The sequence below is a fragment of the Tachysurus vachellii genome, chromosome 15 (assembly GCF_030014155.1).
Source record: "Tachysurus vachellii isolate PV-2020 chromosome 15, HZAU_Pvac_v1, whole genome shotgun sequence".
In the NCBI taxonomy this organism is placed as follows: Eukaryota; Metazoa; Chordata; class Actinopteri; order Siluriformes; family Bagridae; genus Tachysurus; species Tachysurus vachellii.
Window position 1 is genome coordinate 23835790 of NC_083474.1, and position 15000 is coordinate 23850789.

A 15000-nucleotide genomic window follows, 5' to 3' on the forward strand; every position below is an offset into this window, starting at 1 on the left:
AATCTCAACTTAAACATTAATGAAATTAAAAAAAATAAAAAAGCAAAGCTATTTTTACTGTTTGTTATAGAAAAGAGTCCAGAGACTCGATCATAGCATACAGTAATAACAGGAACCTTCTGAGCAGCAGCAAGTGAACATTTAGTTCCTTTTCAGAACAGATACCAGCAGAAACATTCTGGAGGAGATTTAAAATGTCCATTTAAGAGTTTGTTAGCTGTCTCTAACACCTTCAGTACCTTTACCTTTCTGTCCCCAAATACTCTCATTGGTTGAGACACATTATGACGTCTACCCGAAGACAGTAATGATCAACATCCCACCCCTCCTGTGACCCATACGCTGTCTGTCAGTGTGTTCAGAGCCAGTGAGCAATGGACTTTCAAAATAATAATAATAATAATAATAATAATAATAATAAAAACCGCATTAATGCGCAATAATTGACTGCATTCATTAATTAATGCGATAATAACACGTTAACATGCCCAGCCCTAATAATAACAGATTGTAATGTGGAGCAAAATGAGTTATGGACCAGTCTATGAAAATTATGGACCAGTCTATGCACCACACTGTGTTCATGTATATATGTCACATTAGTCATTTAAACAGGATTCTGATCTCAGTAAATTCTCTGTAATTGTCCTGAAATATTAAATATTGGTTACTTGACAGCATTATGCACATTTTCTTGTATAAAGCAACGCAGTCAGTGGTGATGGATGAAAAAGTGAAATTGTTCTTGACTTTGTAAGATGATTTTTGTCCTTGTCTGCTGTGTTTCTCCCTGCACTCATCACGGCTAAATTTCCAGCAGAGGAGAAAAAGTCAGGATAGTCAGGTGTCCTCCTTCAATTGCAACTCATTTCATTTTCACTGGTAGATTATAAAGGTGTGTGTGCGTGTGTGTGTGTGTGTGTGTGTGTGTGTGTGTGTGTGTGACCTCCTTTAGCTCTGAGTGTTCATTTTTCCATCCATAAATTACCCATCAGCCGTATCATCCTCCACTCACACTACTGCACACGGAACTCACCGCATGTTAGAGATAAATCCGGGTTATCAGGTGAAACTAAAGGAACAGTTCACACACATTTACGTAATGTAGAAAAGCTGTTAGTGTTAGAAGTTAATGAACCTCTCAAAGATTAATTACCTACATGACTGCGCTGTCATCCAGATTACTACATAATAACTACATTAATACATTATTACCATGTGATATCTGCATTACTTCATGATAACTACATTGTAACCACATTACCACATAATAAACACATTCTGTATACAGTTATTCAGTTCAGTGTTCTGGTTGGAGTCGCAAGTCAAGTCAAGAAGCTTTTATTGTCATTTCATATTTTCATTATAATGATATATAATCCCACTCTCAGTGTTTATAATGATTTATAATCCCACTCTCAGTGTTTATAGTGATTTATAATCCCACTCTCAGTGTTTATAATGATTTATAATCCCACTCTGTGTTTATAATGGTTTATAATCCCACTCTCAGTGTTTATAATTATTTATAATCCCACTCTCAGTGTTTATAATGATTTATAATCCCACTCTCTGTTTATAATGATTTATAATCCCATTCTCAGTGTTTATAATAATTTATAATCCCACTCTCTGTGTTTATAATGATTTATAGTCCCACTCTCTGTGTTTATAATGATTTATAGTCCCACTCTCTGTGTTTATAACGATTTATAATCCCCGTCTCTGTGTTTATAATGATTTATAATCCCCTTCTCTGGTGCTTATAATGATTTATAATCCCACTCTCATGTTTATAATGATTTATAATCCCACTCTCATGTTTATAAAGATTTATAATCGCACTCTCAGTGTTTATAATGATTTATAATCCCACTCTCAGTGTTTATAATGATTTATAATCCCACTCTCAGTGTTTATAATGATTTATAATCCCACTCGCAGTGTTTATAATGATTTATAATCCCACTCTCTGTTTATAATGATTTATAATCCCATTCTCAGTGTTTATAATGATTTATAATCCCACTCTGTGTTTATAATGGTTTATAAACCCACTCTCAGTGTTTATAATGATTTATAATCCCACTCTCTGTGTTTATAATGATTTATAGTCCCACTCTCTGTGTTTATAACGATTTATAATCCCCGTCTCTGTGTTTATAATGATTTATAATCCCACTCTCATGTTTATAATGATTTATAATCCCACTCTCATGTTTATAATGATTTATAATCCCACTCTCTGTGTTTATAATGATTTATAATCCCACTCGCTGTGTTTATAATGATATATAATCCCACTCTCAGTGTTTATAATGATTTATAATCGCACTCTCAGTGTTTATAAAGATTTATAATCCCACTCTCAGTGTTTATAATGATTTATAATCCCACTCTCTGTGTTTATAATGATTTATAATCCCACTCTCTGTGTTTATAATGATTTATAATCCCGCTCAGTGTTTATAATGATTTATAATCCCACTCTCAGTGTTTATAATGATTTATAATGCCACTCTCAGTGTTTATAATGATTTATAATCCCACTCTCTGTGTTTATAATGATATATAATCCCACTCTCTGTGTTTATAATGATTTATAATCCCACTCAGTGTTTATAATGATTTATAATCCCACTCTCAGTGTTTATAATGATTTATAATGCCACTCTCAGTGTTTATAATGATTTATAATCCCACTCTCAGTGTTTATAATGATTTATAATCCCCTTCTCTGGTGCTTATAAAGATTTATAATCCCACTCTCAGTGTTTATAATGATATATAATCCCACTCTCAGTGTTTATAGTGATTTATAATCCCACTCTCTGTGTTTATAATGATTTATAATCCCACTCTCAGTGTTTATAGTGATTTATAATCCCACTCTCTGTGTTTATAATGATATATAATCCCACTCTCTGTGTTTATAATGATTTATAATCCCACTCAGTGTTTATAATGATTTATAATCCCACTCTCAGTGTTTATAATGATTTATAATCCCACTCTGTGTTTATAATGGTTTATAAACCCACTCTCAGTGTTTATAATGATTTATAATCCCACTCTCTGTGTTTATAATGATTTATAGTCCCACTCTCTGTGTTTATAACGATTTATAATCCCCGTCTCTGTGTTTATAATGATTTATAATCCCACTCTCATGTTTATAATGATTTATAATCCCACTCTCATGTTTATAATGATTTATAATCCCACTCTCATGTTTATAATGATTTATAATCCCACTCGCTGTGTTTATAATGATATATAATCCCACTCTCAGTGTTTATAATGATTTATAATCGCACTCTCAGTGTTTATAAAGATTTATAATCCCACTCTCAGTGTTTATAATGATTTATAATCCCACTCTCAGTGTTTATAATGATTTATAATCCCACTCTCTGTGTTTATAATGATATATAATCCCACTCTCTGTGTTTATAATGATTTATAATCCCGCTCAGTGTTTATAATGATTTATAATCCCACTCTCAGTGTTTATAATGATTTATAATGCCACTCTCAGTGTTTATAATGATTTATGATCCCACTCTCAGTGTTTATAATGATTTATAATCCCCTTCTCTGGTGCTTATAAAGATTTATAATCCCACTCGCTGTGTTTATAATGATTTATAATCCCCTTCTCTGGTGCTTATAAAGATTTATAATCCCACTCTCAGTGTTTATAATGATTTATAATCCCACTCTCAGTGTTTATAATGATTTATAATCCCACTCTCAGTGTTTATAATGATTTATAATCCCACTCTCTGTGTTTATAATGATATATAATCCCACTCTCTGTGTTTATAATGATTTATAATCCCACTCAGTGTTTATAATGATTTATAATCCCACTCTCAGTGTTTATAATGATTTATAATGCCACTCTCAGTGTTTATAATGATTTATAATCCCACTCTCAGTGTTTATAATGATTTATAATCCCCTTCTCTGGTGCTTATAAAGATTTATAATCCCACTCTCAGTGTTTATAATGATTTATAATCCCACTCTCAGTGTTTATAATGATTTATAATCCCACTCTCTGTGTTTATAATGATATATAATCCCACTCTCAGTGTTTATAATGATTTATAATCCCACTCTCTGTGTTTATAATGATATATAATCCCACTCAGTGTTTATAATGATTTATAATGCCACTCTCAGTGTTTATAATGATTTATAATCCCACTCTCAGTGTTTATAATGATTTATAATCCCCTTCTCTGGTGCTTATAAAGATTTATAATCCCACTCTCAGTGTTTATAATGATTTATAATCCCACTCTCAGTGTTTATAATGATTTATAATCCCACTCAGTGTTTATAATGATTTATAATCTACTCTTAATGTTTATAATGATTTATATTCCCACTCTCAGTGTTTATAATGATATATAATCCCACTCTCTGTGTTTAAAATTATTTATAATCCTACTCTCAATGTTTATAATTACATTCTAATTTATTTTCAGCTTTATATTATAGACTTTCAGGTATAAAGGAACAGCTCACGTGTTTAGGATTCCAGTTAATGCTCTGGTGATGTTTTTTGGAAGCACATCAATAAATATCCATATTTTTGATCCTCTTTGTGTACAGCAGTAAGTGGAAGAAGTCTCTGAGCTGGAATCCCTGCGGCCCATTATGTGAATTATACACACTACTACTGATTGTGCTCAGCTACAAACTAGCTTCATTCTCATATTAGATGACCAAAACAAGCTAACTGTACTAGCGCGGAACTGAAGGAACGTCTGAGCGCATGGTTTAAGATTGGACCGAGGAATCATTTGGGAATTCATTTGGAGGAATCAAACTTGATTTGCATCGAGAAAAAGGATTCAAACCTAGACGTTCCTCTGCAGATGTGTTATGATTCATCTGAATACATGACACTCAGAAGCCCAGCCTGTGATTTAGTTTTTAAATCAGTCAAGGATTCTGTGTAATCTCAGGGCTGATGGGCGATTTCTCTTACAGGGGAGAACATTCCTTTCTTCTCCTCTCCTGCTGAGGTGACATTAGTGCTGTACCATATTCCAAGACACATTTTCTCGTCTCATTTCCTTTTTAATGGAGATTCTGGCAGTGTTTTGGTGTAGTATATGTGTTCATCATCCGTAAGATTAGTCCGAATCCCTGCTGATTTATATAAGTGAGAACCAATCACCAGCTATAACGAGCAGCCAGAGGGGTGTGTGTGTGTGTGTGTGTGTGTGTGTAACTCAGTGGTAATGGATAATGCAGTGAGATTGACAGACATACCTGTTAAGAGTTAGATGAGATTTTCAATCTTCATTCAAGATTGGAATATTTTATTTATTTCAGTACGGAACAAAAGCATAGAATTGATCAATTTCTTGTCCTAGTGTGAAAACAGTGAAATTGTCTCTCTGTGTAAAACTTAAACAAGGCATGTTTAACCCTAGGGGGCACAGTGGCTTAGTGGTTAGTACGTTCGCCTCACACCTCCAGGGTTGGGGGTTCGATTCCCACCTCCACCTTGTGTGTGTGGAGTTTGCATGTTCTCCCCGTGCCTCGGGGGTTTCCTTCGGGTACTCCGGTTTCCTCCCCCGGTCCAAAGACATGCATGGTAGGTTGATTGGCATCTCTGGAAAATTGTCCGTAGTGTGTGATTGTGTGAGTGAATGATAGTGTGTGTTTGCGCCCTGCGTTGGGTTGGCACTCCGTCCAGGGTGTATCCTGCCTTGATGCCCGATGACGCCTGAGATAGGCACAGGCTCCCCGTGACCCGAGGTAGTTCGGATAAGCGGTAGAAGATGAGTGAGAGAGTGAGAGTGTTTAACCCTGTGTTACACTAGAAAACAACAAAGAAGGAGGCAATTATTTCTTGTACCTACGTGTGGGACACAACCATGATTTCAGCCATATAGAATGGAGGATTATAGAGTTACTGTAAAGCAGGAGGCTGTAGAGTACCTGCAGAGCAGCAGGCTTTAGAGTTACCGTAGAAGGAGGGACTATAGAGTGAGTCTAGAGCTGTAGAGTTACTGTAGAATGGGAGACTGTAGAGTTACTGTAGTGTAGTGTAAGTGTTAAAGTTATCGTAAAATGGAGGACTATAGAGTTACTATAGAGCAGGAGGCTGTAGAAATACCATAGAATAGAGGACTATAGAGTTACTGTAGAGATGTACAGATGTGTCCTGTGTGGTTAAAGCCGTTAGCGGTTCTATTTCTCTCAGGTTTCACAGTTTTGATGCTCCATTGAGGTGTTTTTTACTTGGTACAGTGTTACAGAGTCATTAAAATGCAGCTCCTGTCTGAGGCTCATCTGAAACACATCCAGGAACATAGCACTCTTTCATGTGTGTTTATACACAGCAGGAACTGGATTGCTCTGTCATTCCTCTTCTGAGGTTTTGTCCTTCTCATCTCTCTGATGAGGATCCATCACTTTAGTTTATCTCCTCTCAACTCTGTCTCCTACCTGAAATCTTTTTTTCTTTCTTTACCAGATTTCTCTCCAACACATCCTTTGAGGGTCTGACAGGTCATGTCCAGGTTCATCCCTCTGTCTCTAGAGTTTCCACCACACAGGGCTTCCACATCTGGACTCTCCAGAGGGATGCGCTAGGTCAGCCGAGCTGGACCACGGTGGCTGAATGGCATTCTGGACACTTAGAGATGGAGAAGAAGAGTATTTGGTCAGATTTAGTGAAACATGAAATGGATCAGATTGTGACCATCCAGACAGGAGGACGTTGGCATCCTGGACTTCCTGTTTCTGGGCATAAAATCCGTGTTGTGACTTTGGTGGAGCATCCATTTGTTTTTACTCGAAAGGCTGATGAAGATGGCCAATGCCAAGCTGGTCAGCTTTGTCTGGACCCTCGAACCAAAAACTTAGACGTTTTGAATAATCTTTTCAGAGCTCTAGATCAGAAAAACAGCAGTGTGTTACCATCAGAGATGGTCAAATGCTGCTATGGATACTGTATCGATCTGCTTGAGAAGCTCGCTGAGGACATGCAGTTTGATTTTGAGCTCTACATTGTAGGGGATGGAAAGTATGGAGCATGGAAAAACGGGCAGTGGACTGGATTGGTGGGAGACCTGCTGAGTGGTGCTGCTGACACCGCTGTCACCAGCTTCAGCATCAACTCTGCACGCAGTAAAGTGATGGACTTCACCAGCTCCTTCTTCTCCACCAGCCTGGCCATCCTAGTGCGAAGTAAGGACACGGCCGCACCCATCGGTGCCTTCATGTGGCCGTTACACTGGTCCATGTGGGTGGGGATCTTCATCACGCTTCACATCACTGCACTTTTCCTCACACTGTACGAGTGGAAGAGTCCGTTTGGACTGACGCCTCACGGACGAAACCGGGTCCGAGTCTTCTCCTACTCATCTGCTCTCAACCTTTGCTACGCTGTGCTCTTCGGAAGAACCATCGCAACCAAGACTCCAAAATGTTGGACTGGAAGATTCCTCATGAACCTCTGGGCGATCTTCTGCCTGCTTGTGCTTTCTAGCTACACAGCTAATTTAGCAGCTGTAATGGTGGGCGAGAAAATATTTGAGGAGGTATCAGGAATTCACGATGCCAAGGTGAGACAGGAAACTCGCTAATCTCTCTGAGTCACCCTGCAGGTACATGGAGAATGCTGTAGGATCTGAGATAGATACTGAAAGCATGAGATGACATCGTGAGGAAAGATGTGTTTGAAAAAAGACAAAGGAAAAATAAAGGCTTTGCTTTAAGTTTAGTTCTCTATATGTTAAAGAATGAAAGAAGCAGAAGGATGAAAATGAACCAACTGAAAAGTTCATTAATGAAATGTGTTAATAAAACATTTACAAAATGAGTAAAGAAATAAAGAGGAAATAAATGAGAATAGAAAAAAGAAAAAGTAAATAATTAAGCAAAAAAGGTAAAAAATAAAGAAAAACAATATATGCAGGAGGGATGAAATAAGGATAGAAATGAACCCAAAATGTCATAAAATATTAAAATTGGGGGGGGGGACCCCACAAATCCCAAAGAATATTAGAACATGAAAACAGAAGGAAGAATATGATGAACAAATGAAGGAAAGAAAGAAAAGTTCAATAAAAATATTCAGAAAAATTCACCAGAACAAGCACAAAAATAAGCAGTTGAGTTTCATCACTGTTCCACTGAGCAAGAGTGAAACTGCAGCTGCTGATTGGTCAGCTGATTATGACATCATGAGTTTCACATTATCTCTGCCGCAGTTAGTGGTCTTGCTAGTGACTGAACGCAATAACATGCTGTGTTCTTGTTGTTCTTTAGCTCCAGCATCCATCTCTGGGGTTCCGTTTCGGAACAGTCCATGAGAGCAGCGCAGAAGATTACATGAAGAAGAGTTTTCCTGAAGTGCACGAGTACATGAGACACTTCAACCAGCCCACCACGCCACAAGGGGTCGCTACACTCAAGTAATGCTAACAACCTTCATCCTCCCTTTCTGTTCACTTACACCACAACAATACACATCTGAGACCTGAGTTCTGAGACCTGAGACCTGAGACCTCAGTCCTGAGACCTGAGTCTTGGTTGGTCATCAGGTTAATGTACTGACTCTGATAGGTCATTAATGCACTGACTCTGACAACTAAGGATTTTTCTCTTATTAACTTGAAGAGAGAATAAAGAGAGAGAACGAGTGTTTAGAGCTGACACAACACAATACACAACAGGAAGTGACTTGGCATGTTCTGATTGGCTGAGAGAGGTCCAGAGCAGAAGGAGAACCGGAGCGAGTCGTTACGATGGACATGCTGAAGCCACCGTAACAAATCACATCATGTGGACTTGAGTCGTCATCGCACAGTTGTCTCTTCACTTGTCATCTGGCTCTCTTTAGTAAAATAGGACACACACCCACACACCTACACACACACACACACACACACACATACATACACACAGCACTCATGAGCAAATCCTCTAAACCCCTGCAGGAGAACGTTTCATTCAGAATAGACAGATAACACACAGAGTACACGTCCTTCTACACTCTCTGTCACTTGCTTACACACACACACACACACACACACACACACACACACACACACACACACTGAAACACCTCTCCCTCTCTCTACCCTCCCTCCGCAGTCTCAGAGGATGAATATAAAGTATAAAGTGCAGTAAGCCGTATGAAACTCAGGGCGAGTTACAGTTACGACGTCTGCTTCAGCACAGAGGCTCAGACCGTAATAACTCCGAAAATAATTACACAACGTCAAGACCACAACAAGAGTGGCAGTAAAATGCAATTACATATGTGTAAGGAGCTTAAAGGAAGGGATGAAGTGGAGGAGGAATGAAAGCAAAAGAAAAGAAAGGAAAACAAACAAGAAGCTGAAGAGAAAGAAAAACAGATAAAGAAAGAAAAAGAAACCATAAAGATAGAAAACCACAATCTGAAATCATTTCGTCATTTATTCAGGAAGATTTTAGTTACATTAGTTACATCGATGCATTGGGGGGGGGGGGGGGCACGGTGGCTTAGTGGTTATCACATTCGCCTCACACCTCCAGGGCTGGGGGTTCGATTCCCGCCTCCACCTTGTGTGTGTGGAGTTTGCATGTTCTCCCCGTGTCTCGGGGGTTTCCTCCGGGTACTCCGGTTTCCTCCACCGGTCCAAAGACATGCATGGTAGGTTGATTGGCATCTCTGGAAAATTGTCCGTAGTGTGTGATTGTGTGTGTGTGTGTGTGTGTGTGTGTGTGTGTGTGTGTGTGCCCTGTGATGGGTTGGCACTCCGTCCAGGGTGTATCCTGCCTTGATGCCCGATGACGCCTGAGATAGGCACAGGCTCCCCGTGACCCGAGGTAGTTCGGATAAGCGGTAGAAGATGAATGAATGAATGAATGAACATCGCTGCATGAATACAGAAGCAAATGAAACGGAACCACAGCAAAGCAGTGCGTTAGATATGGAGCATAAATACAGTATATGATTAACATACAGTACGAAGAAAAATGTCTGGAGACAAACAGAAGAAAAAGACATTAATGAGGAAGCAACCTGGCGTCTGGTTTATTAGTGTTCTGATGGATTTTATTTTATTAAAGATGACATGATACACATTTACAGGAAACTAATGAGTGACAGTTTAGTGCGATGCGACCTGACGCGCTCTGATCATTCTCTCTCAAATAAAACACCTTCAGCTCTGACCGGTACACAGACTGACACCGGAGACGCCTTCACCACATCTTACTTCACCAACCATAAGATCAGAGTCAGTGTGTTAATATAAATCTGTGCTGCTCTCACAGCTGCAGGTAGAGAAGTCAACACCCTGCTGTAATTAGCTGGGAGATGTTCTGGTCCTGGCTTCTGATTGGTCAGAAGGTGTGATGTTTGTGTTTGTGTTCTGAAGGACAGATCCTCCTCAGCTTGACGCGTTCATCATGGATAAAGCTCTGCTCGATTACCAAGTCTCCATTGATGCTGAGTGTAAGCTGCTGACAGTGGGAAAACCTTTCGCTATTGAAGGTATTCACACACACATGCACACACACACACTCGCACAAATAATAACGGCACTCTTTAGCATTTACAGCATTTAGCAGACACCCTTATCCAGAGTGACTTACAACTGAGCAACTGAGGGTTAAGGGCCTTGCTCAGGGGCCCAGCAGTGGCAGCTTGGTGGACCTGGGGTTCGAACCCATGACCTTCCGATCAGTAGCCCAACACCTTAACCACTGAGCTACCACATCCACATCACTGTAGATGAGTGGAGAAGGTCACTGAATAACTGTAGAAATACACTTTGTTTTATCAGATTGTAGATTAATGAACTTGCTGCATATGGAGAAAATTTATTAAGGATTTTTTATCTTCACTTCAGAGGCTTTTCTTGTCATTTCCTTCATGTATAACTGATGCAGTTCACAGTGAACTGAAACCTTCCTGTAGGACCTGGTGATACAAAAAAAATAATCCAACCTCATCTGCACCTCCATCTCCACCTTCACTTCCACCGTCACCGCCACCCCCACCCCCACCCCCACCCCCACTTCCACCTTCACCTCCACCTTCACCTCCACTTCCACCTCCACCTGCACCTTCACTTCAACCTGCACCTCCACCCCCATATGCACCTTCACCTCCACCTGCACCTTCACCTCCACCTTCACTTCCACCGTCACCCCCACCGTCACCCCCACCTTCACTTTCACCTTCACTGGCACCTTCACCTCCACCTTCACCTCCACCTTCACTTCCACCTCCACCTCCACCTTCACTTCCACCTCCACCTCCACCTTCACTTCCACCTTCACCTCCACCCCCACCTGCACCTTCACCTCCACCTGCACCTTCACCTCCACCTTCACTTCCACCTTCACCTCCACCCCACTTGCGTCTTCACCTCCACCCCCACCTGCACCATCACCTCCACCCCCACCTCCACCCCCACTTTCACCCCCACCTGCACCTTAACCCCTTAGCGGTGAAGTTATGACACACGTGTATGAGCTGAAGTTGCGTGTCTGTGTTGCCGACGGAAACATACAGGCTCAGAGTTGTCACTGTGAGACATCAGACACGTTGGAGTGGGAGATAAAACCATGTTCCTGACTCTTATTCACGTGTATCATCACGTGTCTGAGTATCTTTATCACCTGCTAATGACCTGCTGCTGTAGAGCAAGACAAGCTCTTGAGGGCGGGACCTATACATACTAGAGAGCTTTTCATTGGTTTAGGATGAGTCATCAGTATATTTTCCAGGAAGTAAAAAAAACCTTGTTGGCCTGTGTGTGTGTGTGTGTGTGTGTGTGTGTGTGTGTGTGTGTGTGTGTGTGTGTGTGTGTGTGTGTGTGTGTGTGTGTGTGTGTGACTTCATGCACTTATCTGATTTTATACAATTTGTTGTTGATATTGAGGAATAATGTAAATGTATTTAAAATCTGTGCACCTGTGACAAACATATTAGAAATGCACAACAGCACAGCGATACACACACACAGACACACACACACACACACACACACATACACACACGTAATTCCACAAAAAATGAAATAACCTGTTTATTTGGCGGTTTGCTGTACAGACCACACCTCCTGTTCATCTGTTTGTCTGTGTGTGTGTGTGTGTGTGTGTGTGTGTGTGTGTGTGTGTGTGTGTGAGAGAGAGAGAGAGAGAGAGAGAGAGAGAGAGAATCAGGATGCAAGAGTTGTTGTCTGTGCTTTCTGGGGATCTGTGTGTGTGCGTGTGTGTGTGTTTGTGTGTGTAGGGAAGTCAGCTCGTCTATCTTTCTGAGTACTGCTCCAACATTTTATTTCCGCTCACTGAGAAAATACACACACACACTCACACACACACACACACACACATACACACACACAGTTAAAGTGTCTTTAGAGTTTTTCAGGTCATTCAAAAGTGGTGTTATTACTGCTGCAGACCAATTCTTCTTCTGTGACTGATGTGAAGCTCCGCCCACTCAGAGATTCAGGTTCTCACTTCCAGTTCAAGTGTTTTATTTAAATTGATTATTAAATGGATTATAAAATCATTAATTTATTATCAACCTCAAACCTCAGGAAGATAATCCCTTTACTAGTCATCAGATAAGATTCTTATTGGGGATTAGTCAGTTTGTAATAGTGAACACACTCTTGAGGTGAATGCTCACTTTTCACCCACTTCCACATACCTCACATGTGCTCTGATTGGCTAGCTTTGCTTTGATTGGCAGGGTAGAGCGTGTAAGCCCCTCCCACTCAGAGACCATAGGAGATTTTTCTTCTAGTCTGTCAGGTTTTGAACTGAACACACAACCTCCTGATCTGTTAGTGACCATCTCAGTTAGTGACCGTCTCAGTTAGTGACCGTCTCAGTTAGTGACCGTCTCTGTTAGTGACCGTCTCAGTTAGTGACCGTCTCTGTTAGTGACCGTCTCTGTTAGTGACCGTGTCAGTTAGTGACCGTCTCTGTTAGTGACCGTCTCTGTTAGTGACCGTGTCAGTTAGTGACCGTCTCTGTTAGTGACCGTCTCTGTTAGTGACCGTGTCAGTTAGTGACCGTCTCTGTTAGTGACCGTCTCTGTTAGTGACCGTGTCAGTTAGTGACCGTCTCTGTTAGTGACCGTCTCTGTTAGTGACCGTGTCAGTTAGTGACCGTCTCTGTTAGTGACCGTCTCTGTTAGTGACCGTGTCAGTTAGTGACCGTCTCTGTTAGTGACCGTCTCTGTTAGTGACCGTGTCAGTTAGTGACTGTCTCTGTTAGTGACTGTCTCTGTTAGTGACTGTCTCAGTTAGTGACCGTCTCTGTTAGTGACCGTCTCTGTTAGTGACCGTCTCTGTTAGTGACCGTCTCTGTTAGTGACCGTGTCAGTTAGTGACCGTCTCTGTTAGTGACCGTCTCTGTTAGTGACCGTCTCTGTTAGTGACCGTGTCAGTTAGTGACCGTCTCTGTTAGTGACCGTCTCTGTTAGTGACCGTCTCTGTTAGTGACCGTCTCTGTTAGTGACCGTCTCTGTTAGTGACCGTCTCAGTCACCATCCTGAACAATACACTGACTCTAAAGCTCTAACATTTTACCTGGGAACAGATTCAATCTAATGATTCCTGTTTTTTCAGGATTCTATTAGTATTTTTACACCATTGTTTTTTGAAGCAGCTGCATGAAAAAGATCTCTCTCTCTCTCTCTCTCTCTCTCTCTCTCTCTCTCTCTCTCTCTCTCTCTCTCTCACCTGTCTCTCTCTCTCTCTCTCTCTCTCTCTCACCTCTCTCTCTCTCTCTCTCTCTCTCTCTCTCTCTCTCTCTCTCTCTCTCTCTCTCTCTCACCTCTCTCTCTCTCTCTCACCTCTCTCTCTCTCTCTCTCTCTCTCTCTCTCACCTCTCTCTCTCTCTCTCTCTCACCTCTCTCTCTCTCTCTCTCTCTCTCTCTCTCTCTCTCTCTCTCTCTCTCTCTCTCTCTCTCTCTCTCTCTCTCTCTCTCTCTCACCTGTCTCTCTCTCTTCCTCTCTCTCTCACCCTCTCTCCTGTCACTCACCTGTCTCTCTCTCCCTCTCTCTTTCTCACTCTCTCGCTCACTCTTTCCTGTCTCTCTCTCCTGTCTCTCTCTCCTATCTCTCTCTGTCTCACTCTCTCCTGTCTCTCTCATTCTCTCCTGTCTCTCTCACTCTCTCCTGTCTCTCTCTCTCTGTCTCCTTTCTCTCTCTCCCCCTCTCATCTCTCTCACTCTCTCTCTACTTGTCTCACTCTCTTATGTCTCTATCTCCATCTCTCTCCCTGTCTCTATCCTGTCTTTCTCACTCTCTCCTATCCCTCTCCACCTCTCTTTCCCTGTCTTACTCTCTCTGGTCTCTCTCTCTGTCTCCCTTTCTTCTGTCTCTCTCCCCATCTCCTTCTCTCTGTCTTACTCTCTCCTGTCTCTCTCTCCTGTCTCTCTCTCTCAGGTTATGGAATTGGTTTACCTCAGCACTCCCCACTGACCCATAACTTTTCAGAGCTGGTGAACAGTTATAAGTTGGACGGTTTTATGGATCTGCTGCATGAGAAATGGTATCGAGTCACTCATTGCGGAAAACGAAGCTTTGCCGTCACCGAGGTAACAAGATCACTGTGTTTGCCAACACTGGATAAGATCATGTGTCTGTACTCATTAACTCACTGAGAGTTCACATTAACAGAATTTTAATGTATTGATTGTTCCTGTATTTACCATGCTGTATATTACCATGCTGTGTGTGTGTGTGTGTGTGTGTGCGTGTGTGTGTCATTCACCCCCATAGTGTGAGCTCGTCCTTCATGAAGTTCATTAGTCTGTCCTGCCCATCTCTCTCCAAGTTACTTTTATTCTCAGCCACTCTGTGTGTGTGTGTGTGTGTGTGTTTCTGTGTGTGTGTCTGTGTTTGTGTGTGTCTGTGTCTGTGTGTATGTCTGTGTTTGTGTGTGAGTGTGTGTTTCTGTGTGTGTCTGTGTGTGTGTCTGTGTTTGTGTGTGTCTGTGTGTGTGTGT

At 41.1% G+C, this 15000-nt stretch overlaps 1 protein-coding gene across 1 annotated transcript in view; it reads left to right on the forward strand.

Moving 5' to 3' along the window:
• Positions 1–15000, forward strand: part of grin3ba (glutamate receptor, ionotropic, N-methyl-D-aspartate 3Ba) — a 75153-nt gene that overhangs the window by 52194 nt on the left and 7959 nt on the right. The window contains exons 3-6 of the mRNA XM_060888820.1: positions 6503–7595; positions 8302–8447; positions 10404–10519; positions 14439–14590. Of these exons, the coding sequence (XP_060744803.1) occupies positions 6503–7595; positions 8302–8447; positions 10404–10519; positions 14439–14590 (1507 nt within the window). The remainder of the gene's footprint in view (positions 1–6502; positions 7596–8301; positions 8448–10403; positions 10520–14438; positions 14591–15000) is intronic.